This window comes from Hypanus sabinus, chromosome 13 (assembly GCF_030144855.1).
Source record: "Hypanus sabinus isolate sHypSab1 chromosome 13, sHypSab1.hap1, whole genome shotgun sequence".
Classification (NCBI taxonomy): Eukaryota; Metazoa; Chordata; class Chondrichthyes; order Myliobatiformes; family Dasyatidae; genus Hypanus; species Hypanus sabinus.
In genome coordinates, this window is record NC_082718.1 from 77,529,273 (window position 1) to 77,547,019 (window position 17,747).

The 17,747-nt window shown below is 45.3% G+C and overlaps 2 protein-coding genes across 9 annotated transcripts in view; one reads left to right on the forward strand and one right to left on the reverse strand.

Annotated features, from left to right (window-relative positions):
- Positions 1–531: 531 nt before the first annotated feature.
- LOC132403518 (uncharacterized) lies at positions 532–5,728 on the reverse strand. 2 transcript variants are annotated; one of them, XM_059986918.1, is made up of 3 exons: positions 5,481–5,728; positions 3,567–3,760; positions 532–2,285 (listed from the first exon to the last, which is right to left on the reverse strand). In XM_059986918.1, the coding sequence occupies exon 3, from the start codon at positions 2,168–2,170 to the stop codon at positions 1,415–1,417; it is 756 nt and encodes a 251-aa protein (XP_059842901.1). In that variant the 5' UTR covers positions 2,171–2,285; positions 3,567–3,760; positions 5,481–5,728; the 3' UTR covers positions 532–1,414. The 2 variants fall into 2 exon arrangements, with proteins under 2 accessions (XP_059842901.1, XP_059842900.1); XM_059986917.1 differs by having other exon boundaries at positions 532–3,760.
- Positions 5,729–6,255: 527 nt separating this feature from the next.
- The window catches only part of acad11 (acyl-CoA dehydrogenase family, member 11), a 56,869-nt gene continuing 45,377 nt past the window's right edge, over positions 6,256–17,747 (forward strand). For 2 of the 7 annotated variants that reach the window (XR_009515410.1, XM_059987951.1), the window contains exons 1-4: positions 6,418–6,792; positions 10,678–10,874; positions 15,616–15,761; positions 16,105–16,296. Coding sequence is in view for 6 of the 7 variants with exons in the window: in XM_059987951.1 (XP_059843934.1) it covers positions 6,725–6,792; positions 10,678–10,874; positions 15,616–15,761; positions 16,105–16,296 (603 nt within the window). In the remaining variant the exon portion in view is untranslated. The other 5 variants (XM_059987950.1, XM_059987952.1, XM_059987953.1 and 2 more) reach the window with 5 other exon arrangements.

Below are 17,747 nucleotides of genomic sequence, written 5' to 3' on the forward strand. Positions count from 1 at the left end.
AGGGAAGGAGTGCCTTCCACCTCCCTTTGGTGGAGGCATATCTCCACCCCGCCATCCAACAGAGAATGGTGCAAAAAAAGCAACCAGCATCCAGAGGGCAGCAGTTCTGTGGGCAAAGACACCTCGTTAATGAGGGAGGTCAGAGGAGAATGTCCAGACTGGTTGAGGCTGACAGGAAGGCAGCAGTAACTCAAATAACCACACTTTACAACAGTGGGGTGGGCAGCAGTGCATCTCTGAATACGCAACATGTCAAATCACGAAGTGGATGGGCCACAGCAGCTGAAGACTGTGAGCATACATCCAGTGGCCACTTCATTAGGCACAGGGGGTACCTGGTTTGATGGTCACTGAGGGTCGATTTTCGTGAATATATCTTTGAAAAAAAATCAGAGGTGAAAATAATACTTCTGCTGCCACAAGTTTCTGTTTTTTTCATTCCCTTTAAAACATATTCTGCAGCTGGGCCCTGCTGGAAATAAATCTCAATATATCCACAATACAAGTCAAGTCAAGTCACTTTTATTGTCATTTCGACTAACTACTGGTAAAGTACATAGTAAAAATGAGACAACATTTTTCAGGACCATGGTGTTACATGACACAGTACAAAAACTAGACTGAACTACGTAAAAAACAAAAAAAAAAACTACACTAGACTACAGACCTACCCAGGACTGCATAAAGTGCACAAAACAGTGCAGGCATTACAATAAATAATAAACAAGACAATAGGGCAGTAAGGTGTCAGTCCAGGCTCTGGGTATTGAGGAGTCTGACAGCTTGGGGGAAGACACTGTTACATAGTCTGGCCGTGAAAGCCCGAATGCTTCGGTGCCTTTTCCCAGACGGCAGGAGGGAGAAGAGTTTGTATGAGGGGTGCATAATGCTGCTTGCTTTGCGGATGCAGCGTGTAGTGTAAATGTCTGTGATGGTGGGAAGAGAGACCCTGATGATCTACTCAGTTGACCTCACTATCCGCTGCAGGGTCTTGCGATCCGAGATGGTGCAATTTCCAAACCAGGCAGAGATGCAGCTGCTCAGGATGCTCTCAATACAACCCCTGTAGAATGTGATGAGGATGGGGGGTGGGAGATGGACTTTCCTCAGCCTTTGCAGAAAGTAGAGGCGCTGCTGGGCTTTCTTTGCTATGGAGCTGGTGTTGAGGGACCAGGTGAGATTCTCCATCAGGTGAACACCAAGAAATTTGGTGCTGTTTACGATCTCTACCGAGGAGCCGTCGATGTTCAGTGGGGAGTGGTCGCTCCGTGCCCTCCTGAAGTCAACAACCATCTCTTTTGTTTTGTTCACATTAAGAGACAGGTTGTTGGCTCTGCACCAGTCCATTAGCCACTGCACCTCCTCTCTGTAAGTTGACTCGTCATTCTTGCTGATGAGACCCACCACGGTCGTGTCATTGGCGAACTTGATGATGTGGTTCGAGCTGTGTGTTGCAGCACAGTCGTGGGTCAGCAGGGTGAACAGCAGTGGACTGAGCACGCAACCCTGGGGGGCCCCCGTGCTCGGTGTGATGGTGTTGGAGATGCTGCTCCCGATCCTGACTCACTGAGGTCACCCGGTCAGGAAGTCTAGGATCCAGTTGCAGAGGGAGGTGTTCAGGCCCAGTAGGCTCAGCTTTCCAATTAGTTTCTGAGGGATGATTGTGTTGAATGCTGAATTGGTCTATGAACAGTATCCAAATGTATGTATCTTTTTTGTCCAGGTGGGTTAGGGCCAGGTGGAGGGTGGTGGCAATGGCGTCATCTGTTGAGCGGTTGGGATGGTACGCAAACTGCAGGGGGTCCAGTGAGGTGGGCAGCAGGGTCTTGATGTGCCTCATGACAAGCCTCTCGAAACACTTCATGATGATGGATGTGAGTGCAACGGAATGGTAGTCATTTAGGCAGGACACTGAAGACTTCTTCGGCACGGGGATGATGGTGGTGGCCTTGAAGCACGTTGGAACAGTGGCGCTGCTCAGGGAGATGTTGAAGATGTCACTGAGAGCATTTGCTAGCTGGTCTGCACATCCTCTAAGCACTCTACCAGGGATGTTGTCTGGTCCAGCAGCCTTCCGTGGGTTGACCCTGCACAGGGTTGTTCTCACATCGGCCACGGTGAGACACAATAGATGACAAGACTGTTGCTGCGAGCTCTGAGCTTTGGACATAAGCAGTTTTTTGCTGCATGAAGAATCTCACGGTTGTATCCTGTGCACGTACCTTGATAATAAATGTACTTTCAACTTTGATCTCATCTGTTGTTTCTTTATGATTAAAATAGATCTGGGCAAGTAATAAAAGAAAGCTTCTGTGATAAATTGTGATGTTACATCATTCAATTCAAATACAGACTTTCCCTGCAATATGGACCAACTAATTGGGAGAACCATGCTAGCTGGATTGGATTATTTTAAACTGCATAATTTACAAAGGGATTTCTTTCAACCCAGTCCAAGCAATTTAAAGTGAACATATTGAGAGAATGTAGACAGGTGGGGAATGATTTGTGAGTATTCATTTGATCTGTGCCATCGCAGCAAATGAAAGTATAAGGCTTTCAACTTTGTCCCCATCTTGTGTGACCCTGTGGGACACCACAACCACATCCATTTGATATTTGGTATGTCACCAAAAGCTCCAGCAAATTTCTACAGATGTACTGTGGAGAAAATTCTGACTAGTTGCATTGCCATTCGGTATGGAGCAGAGGTCCACAGACCCCTCGGTTAATGGTAGGGGTCCATGGTGTTAAAGAAGATTGGGACCCTGTTGTGATAGAAAATAACTGGTTCTTCGTGTCTCAACAGTAGAGGCCTGGACACACACAGTTTTAATAATAAGGAATTTATTTACAAGGGGAAGTCGGGTCAACACAAGCAACTACAATACACAGGAAGCGGTGTGGGGACAGGGTACGGTTACACAAACAAAGAACAAGGGAAAAGCACTTCGACAGCTATCCCCCTTGACCTTGGATAGCTGCAGCTCCCTTACCAGGACAAACGATAGACCTTCCCAAACATAAATCAATGCACTTACCTTCAATGAGGTGGTCTGTAAGAGAGGGCTAGCCAAGGCCAAGTCTCACCTTTTATAGCATGGGGCTGGGCGAGATAATCCAATTAAGGTGACCAATAATTTAGGTGTGCATTGATTAGTTGGGAGGGACCAAATGTTGATTGGCATGTGGTGTGTCCTCCGACCAGCCAGGTGGCAGTGTGTCTGTCACGTGGCCGGTATCTCTGGAGACAGACACCCCCTGCCCCAATATAGAATGTACCAATGCACAGGATTGGAAAAGGCTGCAGTGGGTTGTAAGCTCAGCCTGCTTCATCATGGGCCCTGGTCTTTCTACTGTCGAGGACATCTTCAGAACAGGACATACCCTCTTCTAATTACTACCATCATGGGGGAGGTACACTTTTCAGGAACAACTTCTTCCCCTCCACCATCAGATTTCTGAATGGTCCACAAACCTACGAACACTACCTCACCATTTTGATCTCTTTTTGCACTACTTATTTATTCTTTAAATATATATTCTTATTGTAGGCATGTCTCTACCAAAGGAGGTGTAAGGCACTCATTCCCTCCACTATTCAGGTGATGGGTGGTCTTATGAGTAACTGGTGCACGCCACAAGTCCTGGTTATGCGACCACTGACGCCAGGCAGACGATCTCTGAAGAGTGTTGACAGTAGCTGGGGTCACCCATCTTGGAAAGACACTGCCCAGAAAAAGGCAATGGTAAACCAGATCTGCGGAAAAATTTGCCAAGAACAATCATGGTCTTGGAAAGACCATCGTCGCCTATAGCACGCGACACAGCAAACAAAGAATGAATGATTTATTTTTAGTATACATACAATATATTCTTATTGTAATTCATGTAATTTGTAGCAATTGTAGTGTCCTTGTAGGACAAAACAACAAACTCGATGATATTTATCAGTGATAATAAACCTGCTTCTGATACTATTTTTACTGACAGATAGCCATGTGAACTTTTTCAATGGAAATCAACAATCATAAATGTGAGCCACCCCAGATACAGGGTTTCTACTTGGCACCCAGAGCCATGAAGGGTGTTTCCCTCATTTTACCTGTTCTCACACCACCAGGTTCAGGAACAGTTACCACCCCTCAACCATCCGGCACTTGAACCAAAGGGGATAACTTCACTTGCCCCATCACTGAACTGTTCCCACAACCTATCGGCTCACTTTCAAGAACTCTTCATCTCACGTCTTGATATTTATTGATTTATTATTATTATTTCTTTATTTTTGAATTTGCAGAGTTTGTTGTCTTTTGAACACTGGTCAAATGCCCAAACTGCTGTGATCTTTCATTGATTCTATTATCGTTATTATTCTATTATGCATTTATTGAGCATGCCCACAGAAAATTGACCTCAGGGTTGTACATGGTGACATGCATGTACTTTGATAATAAATTTACTTTGAACTTTGAATGTTACTGAGCAGCATCTTACTGCCCGTAACACTGCTGGTGGTTAGGGCAGCAATGAAGGTCCTCTATCTCTGATAGTGCTTGAGGCTTCCTTCATCATGTCGGAAGCTTCCTCTTGGTTTTGTCTGCTGTCAGTCATGCAAGTCTCAAGTGGAGACTCAGGAATACCGTCACACTCAAATGAAGAAGGATTCTTCATTGCTGATTCCATGAGTTCTGTTTAGCCAGACAGGGTTGTTAGCCCTTCATTGCTGTTTCCATGAGTTCTGTTTAGCCAGACAGGGTTGTTAGCCCTTCATTGCTGTTTCCATGAGTTCTGTTTAGCCAGACAGGGTTGTTAGCCCTTCATTGCTGTTTCCATGAGTTCTGTTTAGCCAGACAGGGTTGTTAGCCCTTCATTGCTGTTTCCATGAGTTCTGTTTAGCCAGACAGGGTTGTTAGCCCTTCATTGCTGTTTCCATGAGTTCTGTTTAGCCAGACAGGGTTGTTAGCCCTGAGCTGAACCTCCAGACTTGGAGGACACTCTTCATCTGGCTTCTACCCTTCGACCTGCTTGGCATGGGTGACCCTACCAAGAGTCAAACCATAAAACCCTGACTCCAGCCAACATAGCTCTCTGGGTCATTGAAGCACGCAGGCTTCCAAACCCCATGACAAGGTTGTGGTTTTCTTAGAGGATTGTGCAGGGTGGGTCAATTTTGGAGCTGAGTAAAGATTCACCAGTCTGATTCCTGAGATGTTGGGGGTCTTTATAGGGAAGAGAGTGAGCTGGCTAGACCCTGTTTTCTCCAGTGTAACGGGGGAGAAGAATCTCAGGGAAACATAACAAAATATTTACAGCCGCAGAATCAGGGACAACAGAGGGCCAGTTGGGGCTGAAATAAGAAATGTCTCCACTCACTGGAATCCTCTATCCCAAAGGCTCAGCCATTGCAATCATTCAAAAGTGAGTTGATTCTCATATGCAAAAGTACATTATTCACAGGTACAATAAAAAAAACTTACTTTTAGCAGCGAGGTATAAACTTTCTCGTGTTTAAGGTATGAGCAATGAGATATTAGAGGGTTTCTGAACATTAAAGGAATCAGAGAGTTTGTGAAAAGGGCAGGAAAACAATTTTTTTTTAAAAAACATCAGGTATTTAATAGTGCCGGCGACTCGAGGGGCCGAATGGCTTTTCACATTTCATTTTTATCTTCCAGCTGGCAGATAAGGGGAGGTCTGTCGCAGGGTGATGAGGCTGCGGGCGGTGAGGTCGGTCGCAGGGTGATGATGCTCCGGGTGGTGAGGTCGGTCGCAGGGTGATGAGGCTGCGGGCGGTGAGGTCGGTCGCAGGGTGATGAGGCTGCGGGCGGTGAGGTCGGTCGCAGGGTGATGAGGCTGCGGGCGGTGAGGTCGGTCGCAGGGTGATGAGGCTGCGGGCGGTGAGGTCGGTCGCAGGGTGATGAGGCTGCGGGCGGTGAGGTCGGTCGCAGGGTGATGAGGCTGCGGGCGGTGAGGTCGGTCGCAGGGTGATGAGGCTGCGGGCGGTGAGGTCGGTCGCAGGGTGATGAGGCTGCGGGCGGTGAGGTCGGTCGCAGGGTGATGAGGCTGCGGGCGGTGAGGTCGGTCGCAGGGTGATGAGGCTGCGGGCGGTGAGGTCGGTCGCAGGGTGATGAGGCTGCGGGCGGTGAGGTCGGTCGCAGGGTGATGAGGCTGCGGGCGGTGAGGTCGGTCGCAGGGTGATGAGGCTGCGGGCGGTGAGGTCGGTCGCAGGGTGATGAGGCTGCGGGCGGTGAGGTCGGTCGCAGGGTGATGAGGCTGCGGGCGGTGAGGCGGGGTGTTCCGACGATCCCGCTCAGTTGGCGTGCGTTCGGCTGCAGATTGACGGAGAGGCTGCCCGCTGCTTTCTGCAGATTGAAACAAGTTGGCGGCGGCGAATGTACGTGGGAAACTGTGAGAGGTTTCAGTTCACTAACACAAACGCATTCACCTATTTATCGAAGCGAATTGCCTTTTGGGCGAAAACAATGGTTTATTTTGCATTGTATTTGAACTATTAACAATTGAAATTGCTGGAAATACTCAGCAGGTCGAGGATGTGTAGTTCATGGATAATTTTCGCTTCTCCCCACTAAATCCTGTCTCAGGAAAAACTCCGCGGCGTTTAGTAAAATGCACAGAAGTTGTAACATAGTGCAGATACTTCAACGAACATCAGGCCTGAACGTCGAAACAACGTCCCGCTGTTTCACAATGGTAAACAAGGATGTTGTCGTATGCTGCTGTCCCAGAGAAAACGAAAAATAAAGCATATTGTGTACGGAGAAACTTCAGGTTTTAAATTTTTCTTTTGAATTCAAGCCAATAAGAAAGGTAGAGAAGACTAGATTTAATTAATTAGGATAGAAAGTTTTTGATGAAATACGATTATAATGATCGAGAATAGTGCTTTCAACGATTCAGGAACATCTTCCCCATTGCCATCAGATTTCTGAATGGACATTGAACCATGAACACTACCTCACTACTCTTATTTTTCTCTTTTTGCACAACTTATTTATATATATTTACTGTAATCGGCAGTACACACACACTTGTCAGCAGTAACCCAAACGTGCCCACACACAGTCACTACCCCTTGACACCAGTAACACACACCCACTACTCTTGTCACTGGTAATACATACTCACACACACTCACTACTTTTGTCACCAATAGCCCAGACACACTACCCTTGTCACCAGTAACCCCCACACACAGGCACACACTATTCTTGTCATCAGAAACCCATGCACACACTCACTACCCTTGTCACCAGTAACCCACACACACACACACTCACCACCCTTGTCACCGGTAATCTACATACACACAGCCACACACACTCACTACCCCTGTCACCAGTAAGACACACTGACCCATACACACATACTATCGTGTCACCAGTAACGCACACACACTACCATTGTCACCAGTAACACACATACACACTACCCTTGTCACCAGTAACACACATACACACTACCCTTGTCACCAGTAACACACATACACACTACCCTTGTCTCCAGTAACCCACACACACACATTCTCTACCCTTGTCACCAGTAACACACACACACTACACACAAGGTAAGCATGTGCAGGTGGCAGCCTACAAGTGTCCCCATACATTCCTGCGCCAACATATAATGTTCACTTGTGAAGATGGCAGCATAGCTACATAGAATACTTACCGTTATTGGTCGGTGTGTAGAATACAATGATGCTGTACTGGAATTGTGCAAGACGCTAGGTCACTGCCTGGATGGGGTTCTCAGGGAGGTTGTGGAGATGCTGCCGTGGCAGGAGAATAACAATTCTGCGGAGGTGTCCATGCTGACCGTGTCGTTCCTCCTGAAGCAAAGGGGAGATTTAATTGTTATGTCTGAAATTGAGAGCGTCAGTGAGGCCAAGTAGAAATTACCTGGTTCCCTTAGTAGAAGAGTTGGTGATTAGTGCATGTCGAATGAGTTAACAGGTAGAAGGTGACACCTCAGAATAGATTTGCATCGAAACGTTCAGGATGACCCTTCAGAATACAGATGAGGAGAGTGGTGAATCTTGTGAAATCCTCACCATAATTAATGAACATTAACATTTGAAGAGATTTAACTTGCAGGGTATGGAATGGAAAGAGCCAGGAAGTGAGATTCACTGAACGTCCTTTATCAACCATTGCAGACAACATGGGCCAGATTACTATGGTAATCTGTCACGTGTGTTGGGGTATGGTAGAAGCAAATGAGAATAGTTATGTATTCACATTTTGTTAATTTTCCCATAACTTTCTTTGAACTCATTCGCCTAATTCCAATTGATGGGGAAAAGATTTCCCAAGGCCAGCGAACTGACCGTGGACCTCAGGAAGGGGAACTCAAGCAAACAAACACCATTTCTCGTCGAAGATCTAGAAAGGGTGCACAGCTTCAAATTCCTAGATGCCATTCTCTCGGAGGATCTACCAGGGACCCAATACAATCACAAAGAAGGCCTAGTTTGGGTGTGAAAGCTGTCCTTCATCAGCTGTCCAATGAAAGCTATCCTTCATCAGCTGTCCAATGAAAGCTATCCTTCATTAGCTGTCCAATGAAAGCTGTCGTTCATTAGCTGTCCAATGAAAGCTGTCGTTCATTAGCTGTCCAATGAAAGCTGTCGTTCATTAGCTGTCCAATGAAAGCTGTCGTTCATTAGAAGTTTAAGTAGTTTGGGTGTGTCACCAAAGTCTCTGTAGATGTACAGTGGAGTACTCTGACTGGTATGGAGTCGCCTTTGCACAGGAACACAGGAGAACTGAGGACATTTCTTAAGAGGAGATGCCTCAAAAAGGAGGCATTCATCATGAAAGACCTTCGCCAACCTGGACATGTTGACTTTGCGTGACTACCATTGGGGAGGAGGTAGACCCACACACAAGGTTTTAGTGACAGTTTCTTCTCCTCCGCCACCAGATTTCTGAATGGACCCCACCCCACCTCACCATTTGTCTTCAATCAGGGTTGTATATGGTGACATTTATGTACTTTGAACTTTGCACTATTTATTTATACAGTAGTGATTTGTATGTCTTTGCACTGCAGTGCTGCTGCAAACCCACAAGTGTCAGTGATAGTAACCCCGATTCTGAATGACCCCATATGGCGGCATTTAAGTTTGTTGAGGACACCACTACGGTTGGCCAAATTAAAGTTGGAAATGAATTGACATGTAGTTTGAAAATCTGATTGAACGGTGCTAAAATACCAATAATCTGTCACCCAGTGTCAGCAAAACAGGGACTGACAGCAGGGTGAAGAAGCTGGAGGTCCATGAGCCAGTCCTCATTAGGGAAATGGAGCTGCGGAACATCTGTCCATTGGGGCCTTGTTTCTACTTTCTGTCTGTGTTGTAGTTTTTGGTGCATTTACTATGGTAATCTGTCACGTGTGTTGGGGTATGGTAGAAGCAAATGAGAATAGTTATGTATTCACATTTTGTTAATTTAGTGGAGAAGGGTTGAGCCATGGGGATCATTGCTAATTGGGACATCACTGGAACACTAACTACATTGCTGATTTTTCCTAAATGCATTAGTTCGATTGCTAACGTCGTTACTTCACTAATTTGGACACCATAGTGCCAGTTTAGTTTCATTAGTTTTTTTATTGCTGCAAGATAATTTTTCTTTGCTGGTTTCATGATAAATGATCGAATGTATCTTTTTTCGTTTTGGAAATTTGTTCTTTGGAATTGCTTCATACGGTGTCAAGTACCCTGGCTTAGTGTCTCGGCACCTTAGGTTTGTTTTCAAGTAACTGCTACAGTTAATATCTGTCTTGGGAGTAGCACGTAGGTGCTATCACAAAGATGGCATGCAGTGCCTCTACTTCCTTAGAAGTTTGTGTAAATTCTGCATGTCACCAAAAGCTTTGATAAACTTCTATAGATGCACAGTGGAGAGTATCCGGACAGGGTGTATCACTGGCCTGCTAGGAAACATCAGTGCCCAGGACAGGAAAGCCAGTGGAGCAGCATTTGATCTCGCTGGGCCTGTGCACGATGATGATTAGAAAGATGAGATGGGATCTCACTGAACTCTATTGAACAGAGTGGACGTGGAAAGGATGTTTCCATTGGTAGGAGAGTCTAGCATCTGATGGCACAGCCTCAGAATGAAGGGATCTCCCTTTACAGCTGAGATGAAGAGGGATTCCTTCAGCCAGAGGATGGTGAGTTTATGGAATTCAGGCCAATTCATTGGGTGTATTTGGAGCAGAGATGGTAAATTTTTGATTGGTAAGAGAGTTAAGGATTACAGGGCGAAGGCAGGAGAATTGGGTTAAACTGGGCATGATTGAAAGGTGGAGCAGATTCATTGGGCTGAATGGCCTAATGCAGTTCCTTCGTTTTTATTATTTATTAGACATACATCACGGTAACAAGCCCTTCTGCTCCAATGAGCTCGCACTGCCAAATTACACCCATGTACCAATTAACCTACTTATTGTTGAAATATGGGAGGAACCCCACAGGGAGAGCGTACGAACTCCGTAGAGACAGCAGTGGAATTGAGCTCAGTCACTGGGTTGTATCAGGATTTTAAAAATAATTTATGATCTTTCAAATTTTGTAATTTCAGTGTTATTGGGCTTCCGATCAATGATCCTGTGGACACCTCTTGTATTCCGTGTTTCTTTCCACAGTGTTCCCAGCACCATGTTTCCCTGTGCTTCTCGTTATTTCTTGGCCAGGACACGGAAGGTTGTCACCCTGTGGCAACATTTGCCTAGCTCTGTGCAGGCTTCATCGCGATGGAAACACAGGGCCTCTCGACAGTACAAGGCCGTGATTTTTGATATGGGTGGAGTCCTGACGGCTTCGCCATACAAGTTATCTTTAGGTGAGGCTTTTGTGCAAAATCTTTTATTTGCTTTTTATTCAGGCCAGTAAATGGGTTGAAACTGAGTTAGAAATCGTACAGTCAGTTACAGGACCATACAGTACTGAATCCACACTGACCATCAAGAACCTCTTACACTAAAGCCACTTTAATCTGATAGAATGTTGTGGGATGTTAGTTCAAAGTTGTTTAAAGCTGAATCAAAGCATTTGTATTGGATCAAAGTTTATTGAGCTATACTCAGTGGCCATTTTATTAGGTACATCTGCTTATTAATGTAAATATCTAATCAGCCAATCACATGACAGCAGCTCAAGGTATAAATGTATGCGGATATGGTCAAGGGGTTCAGTTATTGTTCAGACCGAACATCAGATTGGAGAAGAAATGTTGAGTCTCAAGATTCAGAAAAAAGAGGGCTGTGATTAAAAACACAAGAGATTCTGCAAATCTTGGGCAAATGCAGGAGGAACTCAGCAGGTCAGGCAGCATCTGCGGAGAGAAACAAACAGCTAACATTACGGGCAGAGACCCTTTATCAGGATTGGAAAGGAAGGGGGCAGGTCAGAATAAGAAGGAGGGTGGGAGGGGGAGGTCTACAAGCGGATAGGTGATAGGTGAGGCCAGGTGAAGAGGAAGCTTGGTGGGGGATGAAGTAAGAAGCTGGGAGGTGATGGGTGGAGGAAGTAAGGGGCTGAAAAAGAAGTTATTTAACGGGAGAGGACAATGCTTCTTCCTTCTTTGTTGAACTTTACTCTTGTGTTAGAATTACCTAAAGTAATTGCTCTTCAGGTTTACATCTGGGCATGAAACTGCAGTGTGCCCACCAGCCCTGAAGCTATCCTCCAACGAGGAGTCAACTGTTACCAGTTTGTGGGAAAACTAGCATGAGAAATATCTGGGAAGTTAGGTAGTGGGCCACAGACCTAACCCGAACAAATCGGCCTTCCAGTACATCAGTTAAGTACAGTACCTGGAATACTTCACAGTTCCCTTTTCCTTCTATTGAAGTGCAGCGTGTGATGGGCCCTCTGAGCCACGTTGCCCAGCAGTCTCCTGGTGGGGAGGTTGGCAAAGGCTGTTGGGGGGAGCTTAAACCAGAATTGCTGGGGGCTGGGAACCAAACTGAAGAGACGGAGGAAGAGGTGGTTGGCTCACAAATACAGAAAGCTTGTAGGCAGTGTGAGAGGGAGGATATCAGGTGATAGAGAAGGGATGTGCTCAGACTGATGGTTTGAGATCTGTCTATTTTAATGGAAGGAGTATCATAAACAAAGCGGATGAGCTTAGAGTGTGGATCAGTACTTGGAGTTATGATGTTGTGGCCATTACAGAGACTTGGATGGGTCAGGGGCAGGAATGGCTACTTAGAGTGCCAGGCTTTAGATGTTTCGGAAAGGACAGGGAGGGAGGCAAAAGGGGTGGGGGCATGGCACTACTAATCAGAGATAGTGTCAAAGCTGCAGAAAAGGAGGAAGTCATGCAGGGTTTGTCTATGGAGTCTCTGTGGGTGGAAGTTAGGAATAGGAAGGGGTCAATAACTCTACTGGGTGTTTTTTTACAGACCTCCCAGTAGTAACAGGAATATCGAGGAGCAGATAGGGAGACAGATTATGGAAAGATGCAATAATAACAGGGTTGTCGTCGTGGGAGATTTTGTTTGGCATCTTCTAGAGCAAGGGGTTTAGATGGGGTGGAGTTTGATAAGTGTGTTCAGGGAAGTTTCCTGACACAATATGTAAATAAGCCTACAAGAGGGGAGGCTGTACTTGATCTGGAATTGGGAAATGAACCTGCTCAGGTGTCAGATTTCTCACTGGGAGAGCATTTTGGAGATGGTGATCACAATTCTATCTGCTTTACCATAGCATTGGAGGGGGATAGGAACAGACAAGTTAGGAAAGCGTTTAATTGGAGGAAGGGAAAATGTGAAGCTGTCAGGCAGGAATTTGGAAGTACAAATTGGGAACAGATGTTCTCAGGGAAATGTACGGCAGAAATGTGGCAAAAGCTCAGGGGATACTTGCATGGCGTTCTGCACAGGTATGTTCCAGTGAGACAGGGAAAGGACGGTGTGGTACAGGAACCGTCGTGTACAAACGCTGTTGAAAATTGAGTCAAGAAGAAAAGAAAAGCATATGAAAAGTTAAAATGCTAGGGAATGATAGAGATCTAGAAAATTATAAGGCTAGCAGGAAGGAGTTTAAGAATGGAATTAGGAGAGCCAGAAGGGGCTATGAGAAAGCCTTGGGGGGCAGGATTAAGGAAAACCCCAAGGCATTCTACAAGTGTGTGAAGAGCAAGAGGATAAGATGTGAAAGAATAGGATCTATCCAGTGTGACAGTGGGAAAGTGTGTATGGAACTGGAGGAAATAGCAGAGGTACTTAATGAATACTTCAGTATTCACTATGGAAAAGGATCTTGGTGATGTAGTGTGGTCTTGCAGCGAACTGAAAAGCTTGAGCATATAGATATTAAGAAAGAGAATGTGCTGGAGTTTTTGTAAAGGATCAAGTTTGCTAAGTCACTGGGACCGAACTAAATGTATCCCAGACTACCGTGAGAGGCGAGGGAGGAGATTGCTGAGTCTCTGGCGATGATCTTCGCATCATCAATGGGAACAGGAGAGGTTCCGGAGGATTGGAGGGTTGCGGATGTTGTTTCTTTATTCAGGAAAGGGAGCAGAGATAGCCCAGGAAATTATAGACCAGTGAGTCTTCCCTCAGTGGTTGGTAAGTTGATGGAGAAGATCCTGAGAGGCAGGATTTATGAACATTTGGAGAGGTATAATATGATTAGGAATAGTCAGCATGGCTTTGTCAAGGGCAGGTCATGCCTTATGAGCCTGATTGAATTTTTTGAGGATGTAACTAAACACATTGATGAAGGTAGAGCAGTAGATGTAGTGTATATGGATTTCAGCAAGGCATTTGATAAGGCACCCCATGCAAGGCTTATTGAGAAATTATGGAGGCATGGGATCCAAGGGAACATTGCTTTGTGGATCCAGAGCTGGCTTGCCCACAGAGGCAAAGAGTGGTTGTAGACGGGTCATATTCTGCATGGAGGTCGGTGACCAGTGGTGTGCCTCAGGGATCTGTTCTGGGACCCCTACTCTTCGTGATTTTTATAAATGACCTGGACGAGGAAGTGGAGGGATGGGTTAGTAAATTTGCTGATGACACAAAGGTTGGAGGTGTTGTGGATAGTGTGGAGGGCTGTCAGATGTTTCAACAGGACATTGATAGGATGCAAAACTGGGCTGAGAAATAGCAGATGGCATTCAACCCAGATAAGTGTGAAGTGGTTCATTTTGGTAGGTCAAATATGATGGCAGAATATAGTATTAATGGTAAGACTCTTGGTAGTGTGGAGGATCAGAGGGATCTTGGGGTCCGAGTCCATAAGATGCTCAAAGCTGCTGTGCAGGTTGACTCTGTGGTTAAGAAGGCATACGGTGCATTGGCCTTCATCAACCATGGGATTGAGTTTAAGAGCCGAAAGGTAATGTTACAGCTATATAGGACCCTGGTCAGACCCCCCATTGGAGTACTGTGCTCAGTTCTGGTTGCCTCACTCCAGGAAGGTTGTGGAAACTATAGAAAGGATGCAGAGGAGATTTACAAGGATGTTGCCTGGATTAGGGAGCATGCCATTTGAGAATAGGTTGAGTGAACTTGCCCTTTTCTGCTTAGAGCAACGGAGGATGAGAGGTGACCTGATAGAGGCGTATACGATGATGACAAGCATTGATTGTGTGGGTAGTCAGAGGCTTTTCTCCCAGAGCTGAAATGGCTGATATGAGAGGGCACAGTTTTAAGGTAGTTGGAAGTAGGTACAGAGGAGATGTCAAGAGCAAGTGTTTTTACGCAGAGGGTGTTGAGTGCGTGGAATGGGCTGCCAGTGATGGTGGTGGAGGCAGATACGATAGGATCTTTTAAGAGACTCCTGGATAGGTACATGGAGCTTAGAAAAATAGTGGGCTATGGGTAACCCTAGGTAATTTCTAAAATTCGCACATGTTTGGCACAGCTTTGTGAGCTGAAGGGCCTGTATTGTGCTGTAGGTTTTCTATGTTTCTAATCTCCCAAATTAATCCTAGTCCAATCACAGGACAATTCACAACGACCAACTAAATTAACAACCGGTATATCTTTGAACTGTGGGAGGAAGCCTGAATTTACGTGGTCACAGGGAGAATGTAGAAACTCCTCACAGTTAGTGACAGAAGGAGTTGAATCCGGGTCACCTGTACTGTAAAGTGTTGCACTAACCACTACACTACCATGCTGCCCTAATGATTAAACTTTCAAAATGATTAAAAGCTGGCATTTAGTTGTGTAGAAAAGAACTGGGATTTGCAGTTTCATAGTTAGGACAGAGGATACACAGCTGATCACCTCTCACTCATTTCAGCGTTTCTGTTATTGGAGAAGTAATATGCTTAGGTCTTCACAGAGACCAAAGTTACCGGGAAGGTAAACGTGTTCCTTGGCTGCTTTTGTACCTGTCACAGCAGGTTTTCTGCTTTCTTAGCTGTGCATGGAGGGATCGTAGGGTGGAACATATGCACTTAAACTGGTTGCAAGTACATAGGAAAATATAAAGAATAGCCCATTTTTTCATTCATGGCAATCTTTCGTTGAAGTAGCTTATCTAAAGAGTATAAACTTCACATTTTCTAGCTCACACCTCTCCATTAATCTAGAATCTGTAGTTTTATCCTCTCTATTCCTCAGAGTGGGAGCAGCGGAACGGTCTCCCAGCTGGATCAATCTGGCGGGCTATACTGAGTGAAGGGCAAGGCCTCGCATGGGACCAATGCATGAGGGGGAAACTGACATTTGAGGAGTTCATTAAAGTGTGCAGCAAAGACCTGGGATCTGTAAGTATTACTCAGGCTTAAAAATAGATGATGGAGGGAAATCCAATTCTCACTGAAAAAGTTGTTATAGAGTTTGTTGCAATAGGCCATAAACTAATATCAGTTGAGGTAGCTAAGTATTTCAGGAGTTTTCAAATTGTAGTTCGGATTTGCAACATCGTAATATTTTTTAAGTGTAACTCTGCTGATCATATTGCATTGTAATTCATTGTCTCACGTTTCTTTTTTTTTTAATTTGTCTTCCCCTCGTATACTTTCCTAATCTTGCTACTTGTTTTAATTTTCTCATGTATATTGTGTGCTTCTGTCAAAAGTGCTAACTACTTTCCTTTTCCTCACGCAGAATAAAACTTCTGAATCAGTCAGATCTTTTTTATTAGCAATGGTAAATCACGTGAGTGACTGGACTAGCTCTGCGATGAGGGAAGCAGTTCAGTGCATCAGGGCAGAGGGACTGCAGACGGCTGTACTGACTAATAATTTTTGGTTCCGAGGCCAGAGCTTCTTACCCTTGGAAAGAAACTTCTTCGATGTGGTGAGTACGCTTCATCGAGCAGTTATATCTATTTCATCTTTGCTACGTTGCGCACAGAAGCAATAGAACCAGCTACAAGTTAGTAGACTTATTGGTCACATGGGTGTAGTTGGGCGACGTGGGCATGTTGGGCTGGAAAGGCCTGTTACCATGCTGGTTCTCTAAATAACAATAAAATATCATCCTCCATAGCAAATTGGAAATGAACTTTGAGTCTACCCATTGATTTGTAATCGATGAAAATAAAAAAAAACAGAAAAGACCATTGAAATTCACAATTTGGACCAAGTGTACAGCAGCTACCACAAGTGGGAAGCCATGCTTGAAGAAACTCATGTCTGTTCACTTCACTAAACTGAACAATTGGTTCTCCTAGTTTCCCAACCTGAGGTCTACCTTACTTAATGGTGTCGGTCCATGGCATAAAAAAGGTTGGGACCCCTGTCCTGGATGGTTTAGAGATCAGCTGCACCTGAAATTTCTTTAGCACTTCTTCTACAATGCTGAGCTTGTGGAATGAGAGAGAATTTGTAAGATGAAGAGCAGGGATCGAATGATTGTTCTATTAGTCACCCAGAGGAAAAGGTAGATTTTACAGAACTAGAAGACCAGAGGTTGTGAGCTGGACAACTCAAGCTCAGGCACTTGCAGATTCTTTGGGACATTTGAGTCCTGAAGAGGACTTTTGGTCAGAAACATCAACTGTTTATCCGGCTGCTGCCAGACCTGCTGAGTTCCTCCAGTATTTTGTGTGTGTTGAATTGCAGATTTAGAATGGAATAAAATCACAGCAGATTTCAGATGCTTTTAAAATTGTTAACTGGGATAGGCTGACGTAATCAAGTTGATGGAGACTGAAGTCATTGCAGCAGGAAACAATCCTTAATGATAAGCATAAAATTGGCTGGTAGTACTCAGAAGTCAGGTCCTATCTATGGCAGGAAAGACATTGTTCATTTCAGAGGTCAGAATTCGGAAAGGGAAACAAGATGGTTTTAAGTGGGATGAACAAAGGGAGAATCTATAGTAGGTCGAGTCCATTTCATATAGGTGAATGAGGACTATTAGAGAGTGATGCTGCTTCTTTTGAATGGCGGGGTAGAGATACGTATTTTCCAAAGGAGGTGGAAGGTGCTCCTTTCCTCTGCTGGCCTGTAGGTTACCCTTGGCAAGGTGTGGCAGCTGCTTAGAATCTGTATACATTCTCTGATATTAAAGGAGCTTTTAATATTAAACCACAATATCTCCCTCTCCCTCTCCCTCTCCCTCTCCCTCTCCCTCTCCCTCTCCCTCTCCCTCTCCCTCTCCCTCTCCCTCTCCCTCTCCCTCTCCCTCTCCCTCTCCCTCTCCCTCTCCCTCTCCCTCTCCCTCTCCCTCTCCCTCTCCCTCTCCCTCTCCCTCTCCCTCTCCCTCTCCCTCTCCCTCTCCCTCTCCCTCTCCCTCTCCCTCTC

What these genes read in the sequence shown, in the direction of transcription:
- LOC132403518 (XM_059986918.1), bottom strand. Translation starts at nt 2,170, where the DNA reads ATGTCCAAAGCTCAGAGCTCGCAGCAACAGTCTTGTCATCTATTGTGT.